Source organism: Dromiciops gliroides, chromosome 2, assembly GCF_019393635.1.
Source record: "Dromiciops gliroides isolate mDroGli1 chromosome 2, mDroGli1.pri, whole genome shotgun sequence".
NCBI lineage: Eukaryota > Metazoa > Chordata > Mammalia > Microbiotheria > Microbiotheriidae > Dromiciops > Dromiciops gliroides.
Genome location: NC_057862.1, coordinates 181,058,611 through 181,083,362, shown reverse-complemented (window position 1 = coordinate 181,083,362; position 24,752 = coordinate 181,058,611). Strand labels below are relative to the sequence as shown.

The window sequence follows — 24,752 nt, the reverse complement described above, 5'->3', positions numbered from 1 at the left end:
TACTGCCTGCTCATATTTTTGAAAATCCTTGCATTCTCCTTTAGGAATTTGCTTGTAGATCTGGTAATTATTATGCGTATTACTGTTCACTATACAATCCTAGTGAGGGATTGGACCAGCTCTAAATCTGTGTTCCTAAGAACTAAATTTATGGAATGAATTAATTATTAAGAGGGGAAAGCAAAAAAAGAGAAATAGGTTTCTCAAGGAAATATTAATAGCTTAAGTGATCCATGATAAGAGAAATGTGAGAGCCCATAGCCAAATTTGCATTGACCCACAGCAATTTCCTGATGAATGCCTTTGTGAGACAACTTTTATAATTTCTGTAGGTAAAGTCCCCTCTTAGGGAAAGTAAATCCAAAATATCACTTCATTGATAGATACAACATTAATCTCATGATTGTAATAGAGCTAAGAAACTCTTTCCCAAAGGTTCATTTCTTCATTTATTGTTTGACATTGCTATTTTTCATCATTATTTTAAATGACCATTTGAAGAATTATCCTCTTCCCTCTGAAGTGATTTTTTCTTATGGTGAGGGAACTGGTTTCTAACTCATGTGACCCTTTGAACCATTTTTAGTGCAAGGGAGAAAATGGCAGGGCAACCTTCAATGTATTTGGCTCCTGAGTTCAAGTCCAGTAGCTGCCCAATGGTACTCTCAATATATGAAAGAAATAAAAATGTGATATTTCCCCTATCCCTTCTAGAACTGCTCCAATTCAATCTCACATCTTATCAGAGAACTGTTATATATAAAGTTAATCCTAGATGAGGTTAAATAAAACAGAAGCCATTTTCCATGGCAGAAATTATGTCTCCCTAAATGGATATGAGATTCAGTTTTTTGAACAGTCCTGTTGGTGAAACCCAGTCTTAAGGAGACATGAACCTAAGATCTGGTTTTAAGTAAGTTTTCTTGATATAGTCTGTGCAGGCATTTAAGATAGGAGCTGCCAATAGAGATGTTTGAAAATCCCTCTATTTCCCTCTGTCCTTATGACAGACTTTTCTAAATCTACAGATTGAGCTAATATAGCTCTTTTTCACAAGAAGGAGCATTTTTTTTGCAGACACACTTCAAGAGAAAGTCACTTGATTTTCACTAGACCTTCAACTGTGGTAATAAAATAACAGGACTTGCTGTGAAGTAAGTTTCCCTCTCCATTTCTTCCTCTCTTTCTCCCTTTCACTCTTCTTTCCCCTGTCTCTTCATGTGTCTGTATGTATGATAGATCATTTTGACATGGAGGAATATGTTTTAGCAGGTTATTTATGTATCTCTTTATGTGGAGAGATACTTGTTTGAGAGGCAAAGATTGCAAATTAAGCTCTTTTCCATTTCAACAAAACTGTTTTTTTCTTATTCTTTCCAGGAAACTTCTTAGTAAAAACTGGACAGAATGGATGATGCAAATAATTCTGTGGTGTCAGAATTTGTGCTACTGGGGCTTTGTAACTCTGGAGATCTACAGATCTTCTTGTTTTTATTGTTTTCCATACTTTACTTGATTATCATTTTAGGCAACATACTGATTATTCTCTCAGCCATCAGCGATCCTAATCTCCATTCTCCCATGTACTTCTTGTTGGCCAACCTCTCTTTTGTTGATTTGTGGCTTTCTTCAGTCACAACACCAAAGATGATTGTGGATTTTTTCAGAGAAAGTAAGACCATTTCCTTTGGGGGCTGCATGTGCCAGATCTTCTTTGGGCATTTTGTTGGAGGGGGTGAAATGGTACTGCTTGTGGTCATGGCTTATGATCGCTATGTGGCCATATGCAAGCCACTCCACTATACAAACATCATGAGCCAGCAAAGATGCATTGGTCTTGTACTGATCTCATGGACTATTGGATTTGTGCATTCAATGAGTCAACTGGCTATGGTCATGGATTTGCCCTTCTGTGGCCCTAGAGAGATGGACAGCTTTTTTTGTGATCTTCCACTGGTGATTGAGCTTGCATGCATGGATACTTATGTCCTAGGACTAATGGTGAATGCTGATAGTGGAATCCTTGCCTTGATTTGTTTCTTTCTCTTGCTGATCTCTTACACTCATATCCTACTCACTGTCTATCATCACTCTGCTGATGGAGCAGCCAAAGCATTATCCACTTGTACTGCCCACATTATGGTTGTGGTGATATTCTTTGGACCCTGCATCTTTATCTATCTGTGGCCACTCAACATCACCTCAGTGGACAAGTTTCTTGCAGTGTTTTACACAGTTTTTACACCTCTGTTGAATCCTGCCATATATACCCTGAGAAACAAAGAAATGAAGGTTGCTCTGAGGAAACTGGGAAGTCAGTATGTGAATTTGAAGTGGAATTCTTAGATTTATTTTTATTGGAAGGATTATAATGAAATACCAAATTACTATTGATGGTAAAACCACCATTTCAGTCATCCAAGCTTATTATCTAGGTGTCACTCTTCAATCCTTTTTCTCTCTCACTTTCTATAACCAATCTATTGATAAATCTTGTCAATTTTTCCTTTGTAATATTTTTATACACCCCCTTCTCTGATAATGTCACCACTTTGGTGTAGGTCCTCCTCACTTCGTTCCTGGACTGTTGTAATAATCATTCAGTCAACAAACATTTAAGTGTCTATTGGAGTGTCAGGCACTGTGCTAAGCTCTGAGGATAAAAAGGTAAAAGACAGTTTTTACTTTCAAGGAGCTCATAGTCTAATTGGGGAGAATCAACATAGGTAAGATATTAGAATTAAAGGGGTTAATAAAGACTCCATATAGAAAGTGGAATATTAGCTGAGACTTGAAGGAAAGAAAGGAAACCAAGAAGCAGAGATGAAGTAGGAGAGCATTCCAGGCATGGGGGTAAGGCAGAGAAAATGCTCCCAAACAAGATGAAGTGTCTTGTTGAAGCAACTGCAAGGAAAACCAGTATTACTGGATCAGAGTATACAGGATATGAGAGGTAAAAAAGTTTAAGAAGACTGGAAAGTCTTGTAGGACTTTGAATGCCAGGGGTCATGAAGGCCTATACCAGTGAGGCAGTATCAGAGAAGAGGAAATAGTGTGTATGAGAGGTGTAATGAAGGTAAAATGGAGAGCCTTGGCAACAGATTGGTTATGGGGGTGAGAGAGTGAGAAGTTGAGGAGGAATCTTCTTTAATGGAATACAAGCTTATCTTGTCAGTAAATAACATTTATCTCCTCCCTTTCTCATCCTTGTGGCAAAATATCCCTCACTCACATAAGCATCCTTTGTTGAATCTCAGAATTTAGGCAAGCAGAGATATTCAATCATTCTTCCATACCTACCTACCATCGGGACAAATGGGAAGTGTTACTAAGAGTACTTAGGGTTTTGTCAAGAAAGGTGGAGGGGCAGCTAGGTGGCACAGTGGATAAAGCACCGGCCCTAGATTCAGGAGGACCCGAGTTCAAAGCAAGCCTCAGATACTTGACACTTGCTAGCTGTGTGACCCTGGGCAAGTCACTTAACCCTCATTGCCCCACAAAAAAAAAAAAAAAGGTGGAGAATCATCACTAGTTCTTCTTGTTACTGATCACTGGGCACTGTGAAGGGAATAGGATTCATAATTCCTGATATATACATATACACATATATGTCATATTTTTGCATATATAATACCATTAAAAATGCATATGAACATTGTTGTAATGAATAAAAACAAAACTTATTTGAAGGTATTAATTTATGGTGGCTATTTATGAGTATATTTCCTGAATCAACAATGTCATTATGTAGGGAAACATTTTTTGCTTTAAAAATGTTTCAATACTCAATAAGGTCGGAAATTCCTATTCTAACAAATTCTCTAGTTCAGTTACTTATGTCAGATTAGTCTTCATCCCTAAATGAGATGATTGAGATTTTACCGTATTAAAAGGTGTCCACAGATGGCATAGACTAGGAAGTGAGAGTCAGAAGTTTGGGGTAGAAGGAGCATTTGTCTTGGAGTGAAAATAAATGTGTCATGGCTCTGACAGTTACTAATTATATGAGAAGCATAGTGTAATGCAAAAACAGATGTCCTCAGCATTAGGACGATATAGTTCCTTCTTCAATACATAAAGTCTACATGGTCCTAGTGAAGTTTATAAATCTCTAAGTGTTCTGAGTAAGTCTGTAAGACTTTAAGTTACAGAAGAAGTGCTCATGTGCATAGTAGAAGGAGTTCTCTGCATGGCAGTTCCCTATAGCTATGAAATCACAAATGTATTTTAGGGTGGAATGACCCAGAAAAATAATTTTAAATACTCAGGTAATGTTTACATACATATAAAATAACAATACTATCATCACCATTATTAATTCTTATAAAACAAACAAAACCACAAATGGAGAGTAAAGTGAGCAGCATTAGAACAATTTATACAATGAAATCATCATAGAGAAAAACAACTCTGATCAATGTAATTGTAATCAACATGTCCAAAAAGAATGAAGCTGAGACATGCCACTCACCATCTGACAGGGGGATGAACTTAAAAATGCAGAAAGAGACTTATTTATGACTATGGGAAATGTGGGAATTTTTGTTGGACTATGTAGATATGAATTGAGGGATTTATTTATCTTTTTTCACATTAAATTTGGAAAGGGGAATAGCAAGAGTAACAGAATGATTAAAAACTTGTTACTTGAAAAATAAAAAAGAATCAAAATTAAATCAGACAGAAGAATTTATATCAGTAAAAATGAAATGATGTAAATACAACTCCCTTAATGTCTCTGATAGTTTAGTAAACAAATTGTACTTGAATTGGAAAATCATTTCAAATAGAAATGTTGCCCTTAGCCACCATGGCATAACATTGCCCCACAAAATGTAAGATATTACACCACAAAATCAATGAAGGTAAAATTAGAAAGACATGTTATTTTGAAAAAAAATCTTTGGAGAAAAGAGCTCTGAAAAGATCTGATTTTCAAACCATATAGGAAATTAGTTCAAATATATGAAAACAAAAGTAATTTCTCCAATAGATAAAGGATCAGAGACTATTCACAAGCATTTCTCAAAAATAAAAAAAAGATATATTATCAACAATCATATGCAAAAAATGCTTGAGGTCACTAAAATGAGAATATGCAATTAAAAAAAAAAACTCTGAGGTTCTACCTTACTCTCATCAACTTCATAAAATGACAAAAGAAGAAGTATGTTAGTATGTTAGTATGGCTGTGGGAGGACAGATACACTAATACATGTTTGGTGGAGCTGTGAAGTGGTCTAAACATTCTGAAAACAATTTGGAACTATTTACCAGTAATCACTAAATTTCTGTGCATATCTTTTGGCCTAGTAATACCATGACTTGGCTTATACCAAAGCAGATCAAAGAAAGAAAATAAGGGCCCATACGTACTGAGATATTTATACATTTTAAATTTTAGATAAGAATAGGAAACAAAATGGTGACATGTCAATTGGGGCATGATTGAATAAATTACAGTACATAGGTATAATGGAATATTATGATGCCGAATGAAATTGCAAAAGAATTTGTTTCAGAGAAACCTACAGGGACTTTCATGATTTGATACAAAATGAAATGAGTAGATCCAGGAGAACAGTTTATACAATGACAATAAATTGCAAAGGAGAATAACAGTGAAACGTTTATGAACTATGATCAATAACAACAAAAAATCAGTGATGTCTGAAAGACTGACAGTGAATCACCACCACTTCTCAGAGAGTGAATGAAGTAGAGGTACAGAAATATACACACACACGCACACACACACACACATATACACACACATATACATACAATATACATATATTTATACACACACATACTTACGTATGTATATTTTTTCAGACATGACCAACTTATGGATTTATTTTGTATGACTATTTGATGAAGAGGAATGGATAGTTACTAGAGATATGGAGGGTATGACTGTTATTTGTCCTTCATTTTTGAAGAGGACCATGCACTGTGACTTGCACTGGATTTAAGTAAGGAATGGCTGTGCAAAGTCATCAACCTCACTCTCTCCTCGAGAGCCATCTGGGTCCAGTGGCAAGATATACATCAGGATGACTGGAGATGTTCATGGATATTTAAGGCAATTGGGGTTGTGACTTGCCCATGGTCACACTGCTAGTAAGTGTTTGAGGTGAGATTTGAACTCAGGTCCTCCCAACTTCAGGGCCAGTGCTCTATCTGCTGTGCCACCTAGCTGCCCCAGGGATTATGATAGTGTGATAAAATAATGGGATTTGGCAGATGCCCAGGGGCCCCTCCTGAAGATTGATTTAGAATTGATTGAATTGGGTGAGACTGAGAAACTGACTGAGAATCTACTTAAGAATGAATAAATTGAGACCATGCCTGGCTGGCCCTGAGTGGCATATTGTTAGCAGAGGCTGTGGTTGATGCCATCAACAGGAGACTGCTCTCAACCAATCAGCTTGAAGGACTTTCCCTTTTGAGGAGGGAGACAGGAAGTAGGAAGTTGAGGCTGGATCACTGGATTTCTCTCTTTTCGCCCAGAACTGGCTTGGTGGTGGCAGATGGAGAAAAAGAGGGTCCTCCTTTTCATCCAGGACTTTGGCGTGGTGGGGGACTTCAGGTGGACTGCTAGGAAAAGCAAGAGTTTCTCTCTGGCAATACCAAATAGATCTAAACTAGGGTTTTCCATTCTCTCTCTTCACTAAGTTCTAATACACTATAATAAATCCTTAAAAGCCTAAATTCTTGCTGAATTTATCAGTAAATCTTAGTCAGTATTCATTCAATCACAAAAAAGGATTTATTAACTACCCTCATACCACAGTTCACAGAACATAAAATATAAATATAAGATATAAAATATAAAAAATATTCATAAGACTGAAGCTTGTTCAATAAAATCTCATAAAATAATGGAAATAATGGAATTGTCATGGGGTGCAGAGGACCCCAGAAGTTCTCTGTGGCACATCAAGGAATCTTCTCCTTGAGAAACTAAACCAGAGGACAGATAAGTCTAGAGAGATAAGCAGAACCAAATCAGACTGAGCTAGCTTTGGATTCCCACCCTCCATTCTGGTCTCCCTTACCCTGGGGAGATAAATTTGGGTGTGGCTTCAGCCTTTGTGTCCTGAAGAGAAATCCATAGCCACCCCTCACCCAATTCCTCTAGTCACTACCAGTGGGGGATGGTCCTCCACTCCTCACCCGATTCCCCCAGCTACCACCAGTGAGGGATGGTCCTCCCTCACTAAAGGAACTTTCCACAGTCAAATGGTCACCCCTCCCCCATCAGTCCTCTATAAAAGTACCTTCCAGTCTCCTGTTCAAGGAGATTGGTACCTCTGAGCCACGTGCTTTGTGCCTATCTCCCCATCAGAAGTCCAAAGCTTTCTTTCATGGTTTCCCTTCCCCCTTTCCCTTCACGTGCCCCTAAATAAACTACCACCTTATTCTAACTATTTTTGTGTGCAAGAGGGTATAATTCTTTAAAGAGGAATTCCTATGAACCCCAACCCCTAATCCAACCTGTACCCCATTTCCCCCATTACATTTTGGTGCCCGAATGTCTGAAGGGAGACGGGAATTTCCTCTTTCCTCTTAGCACACAAAACTGGGGGGTAGGAACCTCCCTTCTGGATTTCCTTTCTCCCTCTCCCACCTGACTTAACCTCCCATTTGAGTCACAGAGAGGTAGAGAGAGGATCAGCTTTCACCCACGACAGTGGAGGACAGCCTGAGTCTCCCTCCCTTGCCAATAGCTCAACCAGATGTCTGGACCATGCTTGGCACACAAAACCTGGAGGTAGGGCCCTACCTTCTGGGTTTCTCTTCTCCCTCTCCCACTGAACTCAACCTCCCATTTGAGTCACAGAGAGGTAGAGATGGTAGGCGTCTGCACGAGAGCAGAGAACAGTCTGGGACTCCTAGATGCCCGAACCATGCTCAGACCCTCAGACTACACGTTTCTGGGTAAGAACTCTTATGCTTATGTGTCTATCCCTTGGTGCTCTGCTCTTGGTTCAGACTTTTCTCCTTAGACAGTAGTTATGGGACAGAAAGGGAGTGTTCTGAAAAATTCACCTCTGGGGTGCATCTTAGTCCAAGAGATTGGACTAAGCTAGAATTTAACAATCTGAGAAAGAGATGCATGATACATTTTTGTAACAATTTATGGCCACATCTGCTAGGAAGTGAAGGAAACTGGTCTGTGCACGGCACCCTTAATTATAATACCATTTTGTAATTGGACAAGTTTTGCAAGCATGAAGGGAGATGGACAGAGATTCCATACACATTGGCTTTTATGACTTTAAGCCAGAAGTCAAAGGGAAAGGATGAGGTCCCCTTGCTGGTTGAGAAACACCACAAGTCCAAGCAATTAGCTAACCCTTCAGGCACTTCCTCTGAGACCCCAGTCCCCCTGCTCCTCAAACTCATTCCTTACCTGTTTCTCGTTTCACTCCTTCTTCCCCACCTGCTTCCATATCTATGTGTCAACCAAAGTCATATCACTCTATGACTGAGACCTCCCCTTGCCCACTGGCTGATCTCAGAACCAATTCCCTGTGCTACACGGGGAGTGGATGTCAGTATCCTTCTATCCTGCTCTACCCCATTTACAGTCTTGGGGAACTCCAATACGTTCCTATTTCTCCTGTTTTTTCTATTCAGCAGCAGATCCCATCTGCTTTACCTAATCTGCAGTCACATACTATGCCCATCTCCTTTTCCCCATCTCCACCCATGCTGCAGCCAAAGACCATTTTCCCTCCCCTACCTACTCCACAGCCAAAGGCTGTCACCCCTCCCCCACTGGGCCCTCCACCCAATCCTCTGTCTCGGCCTCCACCTGAGCTGTCTCCCCAACCCAGGTCCTTACCAGCGTCTCCCGCTGCTTCCCTGCTTCCATTAAGGGAATTTCCCATTGGGAAGGGTACAACATTAAGGCATGTTCGTTTTTCCATAAGCAGGTTATCTCAGATTAAAGAGAAATTGGGGAGCTACTCAGAGAACCCCACAAAGTTCATAGATGGCTTTAAGTCTGTGACACTGGAGTTTGACCTTTCCTGGACCGATTTGCCAATTATTCTTGCCAGCTGTTGTACCCCTGATGAGAAAAAACAGATTTGGGACCTGGCGGTACAAGTTGGGGATGAACACTTGCAATTTGGAAATTGGGTTGGGGTCCCTGGATTTACAGCTGTCCCAGTTGTAGAACCAAGATGATAACAGGGAAGATAGGGCTCATAGAAATCACATGGTCACCTGCCTGGTTGAGGAAATGAGAAGGGGGGTTAAGAAACAAGTCAATTATGGAAAGGTGAGGGAGATAACACAGGGGTCTGACGAAAATCCTGCTGTCTTCATGAGCCACTTAGCGGACTCTCTGAAGAAATATACCAACCTAGACCCCCAAAGAGATGTAGGAATAACTGTCCTCAATATTCATTTTATCAGCCAGTCTGCCCCTGACATTAGGAGAGAACTCCAGAAGTTAGACTGGGGTCCCCAGATCCCATCCTCACAACTCCTTGACAGTGCTTTTAAGATTTTTAATAACAGGGACCTTGCAGTAGTCAAAGAGAGAGAAAAGATGGTTTGTGCCCTCTCCATAGAACAAGTTTCTATAATAGCAGCAGCCATCACATCTGCTACCAGCAGAACTCTGGCTGGTTGAGATTCTGGCAGCTGCAGTAAACTGGGACACAGAAGTGTGTGACGCTGCACGAAGGTGAGGCCAGCTCTCCTACCTCTTTGTCCCCAGGGCAGCACCCAAGAAATCGGCTTAGCAAAAATCCAGCACTCTGCAGCTTGCTCTCCTGGCCAGCATCTTGTCAGGACCATGACCAAGCTGCACATAGGAGGCAAGCCTAGGAATGGTTTTGGGGGACCTCTGTCTTACTCTCTGGTTCAGGTCCTAGCATGCCATCAAGGCACAAAGTGGGGATGGGATAAAAGGACCCTAAATATAGACAGACACTGCCCCTCACAGAACTAGGCTTTCATCTGATTACTTAACTTCAGTAAAGCAGGCCACACCCTGTCCTGCATTCAGTCTTTCCAGCTTCCACTGGGGGAAAAAAAACAGCGGTCACACTTTACTCCTGATCTGATAAAGTCCCTTTTCATTTTTGCTCTGGTCAGTTTTAATTTTTTTTTGTTTAAGTCTGTTCCATTTAGGCTCAAGGATTCATGGCAGATACCCATTGTGCCTATGTGTCGCCTCCCACCCTCTGGATTCTCTGGGTCTGTCACACCTCCAAGCATTCCAGACCTTCTCCACGTCTCTTCCCTCCCCCTCCCTTGCACTGTGATTTCTTTGACCCCCGGTCAGCATGAAGCAGTTTCAGAAGAATCTTCATCCCCTTTCCTTATATATAGAGAAGTGGGGAAATGTCATGGGGTACAGAGCACCCCAGAAGTTCTCTGGGGCACAGCAAGGAATCTTCTCCTTGAGAAACTAAACCAGAGGACAGATACTTCTAGAGAGATAAGCGGAACCAAAAAGGAAGGGGGTATCTTAGGATTACCAACCTTCATTCTGGTCTCCCTTACCCTGGGGAGATAAATTTGGGTGTGGCTGCGGCCTTTGTGTCCTGAAGAGGGATCTGTAGCCACCCCTCACTCAATTCCTCCAGTCACTACCAGTGGGGGATGGTCCTCCCTCACTAAAGGAACTTTCCACAGGCAGATGGTTCATCCCCATCAGTCCTCTATAAAAGTACCTGCCATTCTCCTTCTCGAGGAGATTGGTACCTCTGAGCCACGTGCTTTGTGCCTATCTCCCCATCAGAAGTCCAAAGATTTCTGTCATGGTTTCCCTTCCCCCACCCCCTTCCCTTCCCTTCCCCCAAAATAAACTACCACCTTATTCTAAATACTTTTGTGTGCAAGAGGGTATAATTCTTTAAAGAGGAATTCCTAAGAACCCCAACCCCAACTAACCCGTACCCCATTTCCTCCATTACAGAATATTTGTATTAATTCAGAATTTTTGTAATTAAAGTGGCTTATACATCTTTGTTTAATTTTTATTTAGAATTTGCCCCATGTTACATGTAAAAAAATTTTTTTTCACATTGATTTTTTTAAAACTTTGTGTTCTAAATTTTCTTCCTTCTTCCCTCCTCAACCTTCCTTATAAAATCAAGCTATTCAATATAAGTCATACATATACAGTTATGCAAAACATCTTCACATTAGTCAGGTTGTGAAAGAAAACAGACAAAATAACTTTAGAAAGCTGAGCTAACAAATAAAACCATACTTCAATCTGTATTCAGATACCATCAGTTCTTCCTCTGTTGATGGTTTGCATTTTTCATACATTCTTCTGATAGCATCCTGCCCATCATTTCTTTCAGTTAATACTGCTAACTGTATTACCCTCCATCTTAATTTGTCCCCTTGATATTTACTCTATTTTCTATCTTCCTACACCATATTCCTCCTCCAAAGTGTTTTGCTTTTTACTTCCCCTTTGTCCAATCTGCCCTTCCTTCCTTCACCTCTCCCCTCCCCATATCTCTTTCCCCTCCCACTTTCCCACTGGGCAAAATACATTACTATACCCACTTAAGTGTGTATGTTATTCCCTCTTTGAGCCAATTCTGATGAGAGTAAGGTTCACTCCCTCCCTCACTCCTTCCCCACCCCATAAACTTTTACTTGTTTCTGTCATGTGAGCTTCTTTTTCCCAGTCCACATCTCCCTTTCCCTTTCTTCCAGTGCATTCCTCTTACCCCTTAACTTTATTTTAAAGATGTCATCATGGTGACACAGCTAGGTGACCCAGTGGACAAAGCACCTGAGTTGTTTTAATTTGCATTTCTCTGATCAATACTGATTTAGAGCATTTTTTTCACATGGCAATAGATAGCTTTGACTTCTTCATCAGAAAACTGCCTGTTCATATCCTTTGATCATTTCTCAATTGGGGAATGACTTGGATTCTTATAAATTTGATTTAGTTCCTGATATATTTTAGAAATAAGGCCTTTATCAGGAATGCTGGCTGTAAAAATTGTTTCTCAGTTTTCTGCTTCCCTTCTAATTTTGACTGCATTGCTTCTGTTTGTACAAAACCTTTTTAATTTAATGTAATCAAAGTCTTCCATCTTGCATTTCATAATATTTTCTCTCTCTTGTTAGGACATAAATTGTTTTCCTCTCCATAGATCTGAGAGGTAAACTATTCCTTCCTCTTCTAATTTATCTATGGTATCACCCTTTATGTCTAAATGTTAAAAACATTTTGACCTTATTTTTGTATAAGGTGTAAGATGTTGGTCTATGCCTAGTTTCTGCCATACTTTCTTCCAATTTTCCCAGCAGTTTTTGTCAAATACTGAGTTCCTATCCCAGAAGCTGGAGTCTTTGGGTTTATCAAACCGTAGATGACTATAGTCATTTACTACTGTGCCTCCTGGGCCTAACCTATTCCACTGATTCACCACTCTATTTCTTAGCCAGTACCAAATAGTTTTGATGACTGACACTTTATAGTATAGCTTCAAATTTGGTATGGCTAGTCCACTTTCCTGTGCATTCTTTTTCATTACTTCCCTTGATATTCTTGACTTTTTGTTTTTCCAGATGAATTTTGTTATTATTTTTTCTAACTCTATAAAATAATTTTAGGTAGTCTGATTTGTATGGCACTGAATAGGTAAATTAATTTAGGTAGAATTGCCATTTTTATTATATTAGCTCAGCCTATCCATGAGCAGTTGATATTTTTCCATTTTTTTTTTTTTTAGTGAGGCAATTGGGTTAAGTGACTTGCCCAGGGTCACACAGCTAGTAAGTGTTAAGTGTCCGAGGCCAGATTTGAACTCAGGTACTCCTGAATCCAGGACCAGTGCTCTATCCACTGTGCCACCTAGCTGCCCCTTCAATTATTTAGATATGATTTGATTTGTATGAAAAGTGTTTTTTAATTGTGTTCATAGAGTTCCTGGGTTTGTCTTGGCAGGTAGACTCCCAAGTATTTTATATTGTATACTGTTATTTTAAATGAAATTTCTCTTTCTATCTTTTGCTGCTGAAATTTGTTAGTCATGTCTAGAAATGTTGATGATTTGTGTGGGTTTATTTTATATCCCCCAACTTTGCTAAAATTGTTAATTGTTTCAAGCAGTTTTTTAGTTGATTCTTTAAGATCCTCTAAGTATACCATCATATCATCTGAAAAGAGTGAAAGTTTTGTTTGCTCCTTGCCTATTCTAATTTCTTTAATTCCTTTTTCTTCTCATTGCTATAGCTAACATTTCTAGTAAAATATTAAATAATAGAGGTGATAATGGACATCCCTGTTACACCTCTGATGAATAGTTTTGTTATTGATGTGGATGATTATGTTAATAGTTTTTCTAATGTTCAACCAGCCTTGCATTCCTGGTATAAATCCCACCTGGTCACAGTGAATTATCCTGGTGATCATTTGCTATAATCTCCTTGTTAATATTTTATTTAAGATTTTTGCATCGATATTCATTAGGGAAATTGGTCTATAATTTTCTTTCTCGGTTTTGGCTCTGCCTGGTTTAGATATCAACACCATATTTGTGTCATAAAAGGAATTTTGTAGAATACCTTCTTCACCTATTTTTCCAAATAGTTTGTATAGTATTAGAATTAATTGTTCTTTAAATGTTTCGTAGAATTCACTTGTAAACCCATCTGCCCCTGCAGATTTTTTTTTTTAGGGAGTTCATTAAGGGCTTATTCAATTCCTTTTTTTTTTTTCTTTTTTCTTTTTTTTTGTGGAGAGGCAATTGGGGTTAAGTGACTTGCCCAGGGTCACACAGCTAGTAAGTGTTAAGTGTCTGAGGCCGGATTTGAACTCAGGTACTCCTGACTCCAGGGCCAGTGCTCTATCCACTGCGCCATCTAGCTGCCCCTGCAATTACTTTTTAAAAAAAAATTTAAAATTTAAAATTTTAAAATTTTATTTGTGGGGCAATGGGGGTTAAGTGACTTGCCCAGGGTCACACAGCTAGTAAGTGTCAAGTGTCTGAGGCCGGATTTGAACTCATGAGCTCCTAAATCCAGGGCCGGTGCTTTATCCAATACACCACCTAGTTGCCCCCCAACCTGCAATTACTTTTAAAGGCTCCACTTTAGTATAGTATGTTGATGATTCATGTTTAGCCTCCCCTAATGCTGAAATTTTTCAGGAAGATAGCTGCCATTTATTATCAGAACTACACAAGAGAGGCCACAAGGTCTCTAAGTCAAAGGTACAATGGTGTTTACCTCAGGTAGCATATTTGGGCTTCATTCTGGCTCCTGGAACTCACTCTGTGTCTCATAAGTGAGTCCAGGCTCTTCAACAACTCTCTGCTCCCTCTACTAGGAAGCAGTTAAGGACCATTCTGGGAGCAGCTGATATTGCAGACAATGGATACCCTCTTTTGGTGAAATTACTACGCCTCTTATAGCTCTAACCAAAAATTCTTTCCCAGAACCTTTACAGCTGGATTTCCAGTATCTTTCAGCTATAACATAATTGAAACAGGCATTGTTATCAGCACCTGCGCTAGGATTCTCAGACTACTGTAAGTCTTTTACTCTTTTTGTACATGAACAGAAAGGAGTGGTTTCTGGGGTCGTTACTCAATCATTGGGACCTGTCCAGCGTCCAATAGCTTATTATTCCAGCCAACTAGATTCTGTGGCCTCTGGAGCACCAACTTGCCTCAGGGCAGTGGCAGCTACAGCACTTTTGGTAGAAAAAGCTTCTGATTTGGTCCTAGGTAATCCTCTTACAATACAATGTCCTCACGAAGTAGGGGCCCTCTTACTATGCCATAGAACACAAGCCTTTTTGGATCAAAAGCTGGCTAAATATGAAGTAATCCTATTAGGTGATGAGAATGTCACTTTAAAATGCTATACAGTCCTTAATCCAGCAACATTGCTCCCTAATTTACCATTCTCAGGGGAGCCATTGCATGACTGTGTCTCTTTAGTTGATATGGCTGAGAAACCCTGTGATGATGTTTTGGCTACACCTTTAGGGTACCCTGGTATTGTCCTCTACACAGATGGATCTTCTTTCATGAAAGAAGGCACAGTTACACTGGGGCTGCTGTAGTTTCTTATTATGATATTGTCTGGGCAGCTTCTCTGCCTTCACATTTTAGTGCACAAGCTGCTGAACTTGTGGCTCTCACACCAGCCTGTAACATGGCCAAAGAGAAGAGTGGTACCATTTATGCTGACTCTAGGTATGCGTTTGGTGTCTGCCATGCTGTAGGCATGCTTTGGCTACAGAGAGGCTTTCTAACATCCTTGGGCAAAGCTATTGCTAACGGAGACCTTATCAAGGACCTCAGATCTGCCCTGAAACTTCCCTCTGCTTTAGCAATTGTACATTGCCCTGCCCACTCGGGGAATAATGATCCTGTTTCAACAGGAACACATGAGCTGATTCTGCAGCTAAGCTTGCTGCTTTAGAAGCCCCTGAACATTTATTTAATCTCTCACCTTCTGAGTATGTTTCTCTCCACCTAACTTATAATGATTCTGAAGTAGAAAAGTGGAAAAAGAAATTCAAGGCTGAACAGATCAAAGGAGTATGGATGTCTTTGGAGGGAAAACCACTTCTCCCTCAGAAATTCTATCATCAGGTATGCCTCTAAATTCACAAGAAAGGCCATTTTGGCACATGAGGCATTGTGGATTCAGTTAGGAGGACCTGGATAGCACCAGGTATAACTAACACAGCATCTTGAATCTGCTCGGGCTGCTCCACATGTCAACTTTTCAATCAATATGCCTTCTGTAATGAAATTTATTAATCTGATCATTGACAATGCTATGCTAAGGTTTAGTAAAAATCGAGCAATTCAAACAGTTAAAGAAGAGAATCCAGCTTTCCAGACCAGAGTCCAGAATCCAGTTTTCCAGATCAGAGTCCAGAGTCCAGAGACCAGTTTTCCAGACCAGAATCCAGCTTCCTCCTGATGACATCTTACCACTTAAAGAAGACAAGAGAACTCAGAGACTTTATATGAACAGTTTTGTTTTGTTGGTTTTTGTTATCTCCTTCTGTTATTATATATCATCTGTAACATGTACTCTCTGCAGAGGCCCTCCCTCTGCAAGACCAATGTCAAGGCATCACATTCATCAGGGACTGCCCCTTTGGACAAAACTTTTCTCTCTCCCTTTTTCTATATTGATATTAACATATTATTACTTGGCATAGGATATTATTTTTGGCTGTTTCATTGGGCAAACTCATTCTTTTTTCAAATGAAACAGGGGGGAATGTGGTAAAAAACCCGAAGTTTTAGCTGAATCATTTGAGAGTTGAGCACATGCTACTGAAGCGGCTTTTGAAGGACCTCCCTTTTGGGGAGGAGACCATGACAAACTTCCGGCATGCCAGCGTAAAACTGAGGGAGGAACAGAAGTTCACTCTCACTCTGGCTTTTCAATTTAGGTGTGGTGGAGCACACGGTTTGTGTTCAGCTTTGGGTGTGCTGGTTCTTGGCCTGATGGGCAGTTTGGGATTCGATGAGTTTTATAAAGGAAAATAGACTAAGCTTAGATTTAAGATTATTCATTTGTATTTCTACTTCCCTATTTCCCTAATTGGTATCACCTTTCGTTATCTAATTAATTCCCAAGCAATAAAAACTAATCCCTCACAGATTAAAACTCAGAGGCTTCTTTTTCTTAGTGGTCTGGGATATATATATATATATATATATATATAAGGGAAAAGTTAAAAGGGGAGTTTAATGCTCATATATCCAATTTTGAATCTCACACTTCCATGCTAAAGCATATGGAGGATGCCCTTTGGCATATATACCTTTTGAACATCTACAAATTGACTTTATTTCTATGCTTAAAGCAGGACTTTATAAATTTTGCCATGTCATTGTTTACCAGCTCACTCGATGGGTGGAGGCTTTTCCTGCCCCACAAACAACTGCTGCCTTTGTGGCCAAAGTTCTCCTTAACGAGACTGTCCCCCACTTTGGGCCACCAGTATGCATTGATTCTGGTAGAGGTACACATTTTGCAGATTCAATTCTCTCCCATATTTATTCTTTCTTGGGAGTAACTCCTAGATTTCATACCCCTTATCACCCTCAAAGCTCAGGCCAAGTTGAACGTATGAATTAAGAGCTTAAGAGTATGATTGGCAAATTATGTACTAAAACCCATTTAAAATGGCCTGATGTTTTACTATTGGTATTATTCCATCTACTCAATAGGCCAAGAGGAGAACTCCATATATCTCCGTATGAGATGGTTTTTGGTCACCCTCCTATCCAAGCTAAAACTTTTTTTCTAATTTATACATCACTGGTGGGAGGTGACACTTCTGTTGCTTCCTATTTGCAGGATCTACAAACTAGGCTACGTGAACTCCATGAGGCAGGGGTCACTGTACAGGCTGGTCCTTTAGATATTCCCTTGCATGATTTTAGTCCTGGAGACAATGTATATATTAAGAATTTTCTGCAGACCAGTGGGACCCAACCCGCTTGGAAGGGCCCTTTTCAGGTATAATTAACAACTCCTACTGCTATTAAAATTGGAGAAAAAGAATCTTAGATTCATTGTTCCCATGTAAAACCTATACCACTTGTAGGTAAAGAAATTTCAGATAAAACTCAACCAGCTGCTAAAGAGGAAAGAAACCAAATGGAGGCTAGAGCTAATAGACAGTTCCAATTTGCAGACCTTATCACTCAATTGCAAACCCTGGGACTCAAACTCTGTAAGCTATCAGGAGATGGAAATTGTCTTTTTAGATCACTCAGAGACCAGTTAGAAGGTCATTTGTCTGTGTTTGATAAACACAGACTCATTGATGTTTTATTTACTTTTGATAAATTGTTTATCAATTCAAGTATCTGTTATTGTTATTATACTAGATAGAGAATTCATTGACCAGATGATGTAGTTTACTTATTTAGTGAAGATTCTGTAATAATGTTTAATATTATTAGCCATTTACATTCATTTATCATTTATCTGTCATTGTGACTATGTATACTCTAGCTATGGGTTGGGATTATTGTATATATTACAAGTATATCTTGAGTTATGCAGTATAACCTGCATTTTTACCATCATATTATCTTTGGTGAAATTAATATGAGATTTATGAATTATGGAAACTTACCATTTCAGAGACTAATTGCTCTTACACTGAGCTTAACAGAGATGGTTCACCTCCATGATGCAGACCCTGAAGAGGATATATGTACAACAAGAGGAGAGACAGATACACGTAAGATGCCCTGAAGGAGGCTGAGAGAGCAGCCATTCAGTGAAACCTAGGAATGGGATTTCCTTAATCCAAATCCATTTAGGAAGTCCATAGTTTGCTGATGATAGCTGTTATGTAGAGCACAATTGCTAGACATAGTCCAGTCTATTCCTCTCTCCCTCCAAAAATGGCCTGGTGTCATGGAAGGTCCAACATATACACTTGGTTTAACTTGACTCGGCTTCTTCACTCTGTTAGGTGGCATGGTGGTAAAAAGTGTTATTGATATCATAACTGCCTCAACTCTGTATTGCATATGGGTATAAGTATCCTCCATAGGGGTGTAATGTAATATGTTGTATGTATAAAGTTTAAATTTGTTCTATATGGGCTATATTTTGAAGAACTCTCACTGTTTAATTTGATCACTGACAACAATATACTAAAGATTAGTGGAAATCCAGCAGTTAAACAGCTAAAGAAGTAGAAGTATCCAGAGCCAACCAGAAACCAGAGACAATCAGAATCCAGACTCTCTGATGGCATCTTAACACACAACGAAGACAAGATTTTAAGGACTCCAAATGGACATCTTTGTTTTTTTCTTCCGTTATTATATACCATCTGTAGTATGTATCTTCTGCAGAGGCTTTCCCTCTGTGGACATTGTCAGAGTGCAATTCCATGAGGGACTGTCCCTCTGGACAAAATTTTCCCTTTCTCCCTTTCCTGTATTGTTATTAGCATATTGTTTGTTAGCATAGGTTATGATATTCTGTTATTTCTTACTGCTTCATCAAGGAAACACCCCTTGTTTCTTAACAAAGCAAAGGGGGGCATGTAAGGAATTAATTTTGATTTGTGGTTTCTATGACCCATCTTTGGCTTAAATTGGAAACTCTGGCTCACGCCTGTGCACTCTGACCTCACGCTGGACACCTGCATGCCTACATGGGCCTGGCCAAATTATAATGAAGGACCCCAACCATGACTAGAAATCTGGTGAGGACAGGTCAGGTGATCTTTGGTGTCCGGAAGCTGGGGGGGGGTTGGCATTTGTAGAGCTGCTTGTTAGTTCTGTCAATCAGGGCTGCCAGCCAATTAGCTTGAGGCTGTGTGTGTAGTCAGTCCTGTTTCTTGTGAGAGAGGGGGCTTCTGGGAGAGAGAAGGGAGGAGAGCTCACATTGGAGGGAGCGAAAGAGGGAGAGGGATGCTGCGCAGCTGATTCTCTTTGAAAATGCTGTTTCTCAGTGGTGGTGAGTTTGTGGGTTGTAGTTTTTTCCTTCCCCTATTCCCTTTTTCATTGTCCCTAGTTCTATTAACCTTAATTGTGTTTAAATTTGTTCCCATTAATAAACCCTGTTCTGTTTTTTGAAAGAAGCTGTTAATCTCCTTTCTTATCCCAATATTTTGGCGAGCCACCCAATTAACACTCCACTTACTAAATTTTGGCCCTTACACTTGAAAGAAGACCATTTAATTAAATTTTCATCTCACCTCATAGGATTATACTCAGTTTTGCTGAGTAAGTTAGTTTTATTTGTAATCCGAGCTCCCTTGTCCCCTAGAATGTCAAATTCAAAACCCTCAATGGTCTAAATGTAAAAGAATTTGGAACTATTTCCCAGGACTATATTTTTGTGCATATCTTTTGGACAGGTAATTCCATGATTTGGTTTATACCACAAGGAGATCAAATAAAGAGCATAAGGACCCATATGTACTGACATATTTATAGCAACATTTTAAATTTTAGCTAAGAACAGGAAATAAAATGAGGATATGTCCATTGGGGAATGATTGAATAAATTACAGTACATAGGTATGATGGAATATTATGGTCTTATAATAAATTGCAAAAGAAATTGTTTCAAAGAAACCTATGAAGACTTTCATGAACTGATGCAAAATGAAGTCAATAGAGCCAGGAGAACAATTTATACAATGACAATAACATTGCAAAGTAAAACAACAGTAAAGGGTTTATAAACTGTGATGAACAACAATAATAACAAAAATCAGTGATGTCTGAAAAAGTTACAATGAATCATCACCACTTCACAGAGGGAATGAAGTAGAGGTACAGAATATCACACACACACACACACACACACACACACACACATGTTTCGGACATGACCAATTTATGGATTTATTTTGTATGACTTTTTGAGGAGATGATTGAATAGTTACTGGGGATGTGGAAGGTATGATAGTGATACAAAAAAGGAAGAAAAGACAAGCATTAGTTAATTAATAAAATACATATATGAGGACATAAGAAAGTTACAACAATTTATACCTTTAAGAATGGGAGTGTTGACATTACTAGGTTAAAATAAAAATACATTAAAATTGTATACAGTGAAGATTCTTTATTTCTTATGAATTCCTTTTTATCCTTTGACTAGAGAAATGTACTGGTATACCACAGGCCACAGAATGTAAAATACAAAAGAATAATAAAATATTAAATGTAAATTCAGGACATTAAATATGAAATAATAACCATAAGCTGCAAGCTTATTCCTCAACATAATCTCATAAAATGATGGGAATAATGGAATGATGATGATGATGATGACAATAAGAACAATGATGATATTCATACTAATTCAGAGGTTTTGTGACTAAATTTGCTTATACATCTGAAAATGTAATGAGCTTTTTGTTAAATACATTAGAAGGAACACTAAAGCTACCTCAAGTATAGACTTAAAGAAACTATAGCTGTCAGGAAATATTTTTTTAAAGAAGGCTATATCATGAAGCAAAAAAAAAAAATCACTGGACTGAGATTAGTAGACTCAGCTTCTCAGGTTTTTCCATAAATAGATATAAGAACTTGGGGAAAATATGTATTTTCTCTTTTTACTGAAGTTGGGAAAGTCATTCAATCTCTGTGAGCCTCAGTTTTCTCACGTATACATTTTTGGTAATGTTAGATGACTTCTGTTACCCTTTGACAAAGAACACTATTCATCCACTAGGTCTCATATGAATAGACAACTCTTTTAAATGATTATAGTGGGGCAGCAAGGTGGAGCAGTGGATAAAGCACCAGCCCTGGATTCAGGAGGACCTGAGTTCAAATCTGGCCTCAGACACTTGACACTTACTAGCTGTATGACCCTGGGCAATTCACTTAACCCTACCTGCCTCACCAAAAACACAAATGATTATAGATATCTTCAGAAGGCTTTGATTTCTTCTGGGGATTGCTGCAATCAACACAACACCATCTAACTTATAGGAGTATTTAGAGAATGCTACCTTTCTGTACCTATCTGTTGTCAACTTGGATTCTGTACTGGAGCTCCCCCATCACAGTGTCAAACACTTTGGTTGATCATACATCTCTGTGTTTTATCACTTGCTTGTGAGTTAAGCTCTGAAGGTAATTGAATTGAACTATTACTGTTGAACTAGATTTTTTAAAGGTTGTTTACACCTCTGAGATTCTATGGGTACCTGGCACAGGATTGCTAAAGGAAGAAAGCTTAATATACACAGAGAAAATCTTTTGTCTGGCATGTAAGACAGAATTATTAGACAGAATCAGAGGAACAGATATAAAGAAAAGCAAGGAAAGGATAAAACATCTCAGTTAGTTGCACTTGACCTGAAAAATTTCTAATTCACTTATCATATTATTTTAAGCTAGTTATTCGTGTATGTACTAGAAGCTGACCCCATATACTTCGTAGGGAAGTTTTGTGTGCCTTTTGGGAAGTTGAGATGAGTTGCTAATATATAGTATCTCTGATTTGGTTTTATTTAGAATGAGCTACTTGGGTAAAATAAAATTTCACTGACACATATTTAAGATTGCTCTATGTTACCCTATTCTTCAAAGGTAAGGGTAAGCCGTGACTGGAACTTAGTAGGTTTAAGAGGTAGGAGATGATAAAAGCTAGCAGAGTGACTTACATACAGAAGATATTTAAAAAATGTCTTCTGATTTGAATCAAACTGTCCTGAAGTTAAAGGTAACACAGATAGATATATTATTCAAGAAGAGTGTCATTGAAATGATTGTACCACTGTGCTAATTCTATTAGAGTTATAAATGGGTTATGTGGAGGGTAAAGACTTTCATAAATAAAATGGGAAGGAACATAAATACTGTTCCTTTCATACCCTACTTTGGGAACCATAGAAGACTAGAATAAAAATCTGTTTGCTTACCTATGCAGCACTCTTTCAAAGATAAAGCCATTTAAGACATACCATGTTACCACTACTATTCCTAAGGCTTTAGATACCACCATCACCATATCTTTACCCCTAGCACTCCCTAAAACTCTATAAATTTGGTTTTATTTTCTGGCACAATTCCTAAAATATTCCCGAAGTCTAAAACACCCTTTTCAAAGTTGTGACAAGGGCAAAGCTTCAGAGATTTTTTTCTCATCCGACAGTCTTCAAGGGACTATGGAATTATACTCCTGTGGGAAAAAAAGTACAACCCAAATCATTGCAATTAAAAATGGACATTATGTTCCAATACATTTAGAATGAACTCAGTGTAAAAATTCTGAGGATGACTGAAACACATACAAAAATACATTTTACTTAGAAGAGATTTGGAGAAAAAAGTAGTATTCAATAATGTTGGAATCCCTTAAATATATCCTGTAACAAAACCCTTAAATTAATAGCAATTATGTTATGAACAGCTCAGATTAGACATTTTTAAATTTGTGGCCAGGTGAGTATATGGAATATTTAGACACAAGCTTTCATAAGATCTCAACGTTCTACTTGGCCTATGACTGATAATCAATTCATAGGCAAGATAACTTGTTGGAGACTGTCAGTTTGCCTGGTATATAATCTGTTGCATATGATCTACTCAAGCTTTTACTGCCATATAAGTGATAGCGTCAAATTGCAACGAAAGCTCACAAAATCAATTGTTGGCAGAGACAAAATGCACGAACAATTTAATTCACATTAAATCATTATTGTCCACTGTAATCAGAGTCTCATGCAGTGCACTAATGATACAAATTAAAAAAAAAAACCCTTACATTCCCTACACTCAAAAATCTTATAATAGAAGTCAGATAAATTAATATGACATGCATAATGAAAGTAGTAAGTGATAAGCATAAAATAGTCTTAATGGTGACATGAGGAATTTCTGAACAGAGACTATTCTTTCAACTTTTTTTTTTTTGCTGGGCAATGAGGGTTAAGTGACTTGCCCAAGGTCACACAGCTAGTAAGTGTCAAGTGTCTAAGGCCGGATTTGAACTCAGGTACTCCTGAATCCAGGGCCAGTGCTTTATCCACTGCACCACCTAGCTGCCCCCTCTTTCAACTTTTAATGGTAGGAGGTGATGACCAGAAAAATCTTCTTGAAAGAGATTGCACCTGAGAGGTACCTTGAAGGAGGAGAAAGGTTCTAGCAAATGAAAGATGTGGAGGAAGTGAATTCCAGGGACAACTTAAAGAAGAAAGCATTCAGGGAAAGAACTTCTAAAATATTGCTTGTTTGGGGGGCATTCTGTATAAATTCAGTGGTTCTTGAATTTTGAAAGGTTATTTGCCAGATGATACTATCAGCGTATGGAGCCTTAGAATAAAGAGGTCTCAGAGGACAATAGAATATGAAAGTTTTCCATGAATCTTATGACCTGCTCTGCACAGAACACAATGTGGGAAGTCCCCTGATTTACCCCAGGGACTGTACCACTTCTCCAAAGTGAATATAATATATTCTACACCAAACATGATGGTTAGTCAAAGATCATGGTCTCCACTCAGCAGGACTAGAGGTCCATTATTCTCCACAATCAAATTAGAAATCACTGGCCATACAAAGACTGTATAAAGTAAGTAATCTCTTTCATTTTTCTACCTCTATAATTATCTTGTTTCTCTCTTCTGCCTCTTCCTTATATTAATGCAGTTTAAAGGTATCGTTGTATGGCAGTTAAAAGCCTCACTTTTGAGGATATAGGATACAACTTTAGAATATTGAGCATATGAAATGATATAAAAATACAAACTTAGAAGAGATAAGAAAGGTTTGGTTCATTTTTCTTTTCTTTGATATCTTTACTTCACTATTTATAAAATTTCCACATTTTGTGGGGAGAGGTAGAGTTTTACCCATATTCACAGAATTGTAAAATTAATCATGCCACGTAGCACATAGAGACTCATCTTTCTTCAGAGGGACTTACCTAGTCTCTTCAGCATTAAGAAGGTAGATTCATTTTATAACTTTGTTTATAAGAGTTTTAACCAATCTCATTTTAAAGAAAGCAGTAAAAGAAAAGGAGAAGGGAAGTTTAATCTCTGAGAGCCAATTATTTTGTATACCTCCTGGGACCTAGTATATTTGAAAATAGAGCATAAATTCATAGTCATAGATTTTTACAGCTAGAATACTATAGTTTTTTCCATTCCTTTTCTATTCATACTCCTGTATCATGAATGAAATATTTTAATCCTAGAGATGTTAAGTGTAACATAGCTATTTAGTGGTAGAGTCAGGATTAGGGCTGTGATCAGCTTTACCCCTATC

The 24,752-nt window shown here is 38.6% G+C and overlaps 1 protein-coding gene across 1 annotated transcript; it reads left to right on the top strand.

The window, feature by feature from the left end:
• Positions 1-1,404: 1,404 nt before the first annotated feature.
• On the top strand, positions 1,405-2,346 carry LOC122742031 (olfactory receptor 4K14-like). The gene has a single exon (XM_043986003.1). The coding sequence runs from the start codon at positions 1,408-1,410 to the stop codon at positions 2,344-2,346; it is 939 nt and encodes a 312-aa protein (XP_043841938.1). The 5' UTR covers positions 1,405-1,407.
• Positions 2,347-24,752: the final 22,406 nt, after the last annotated feature.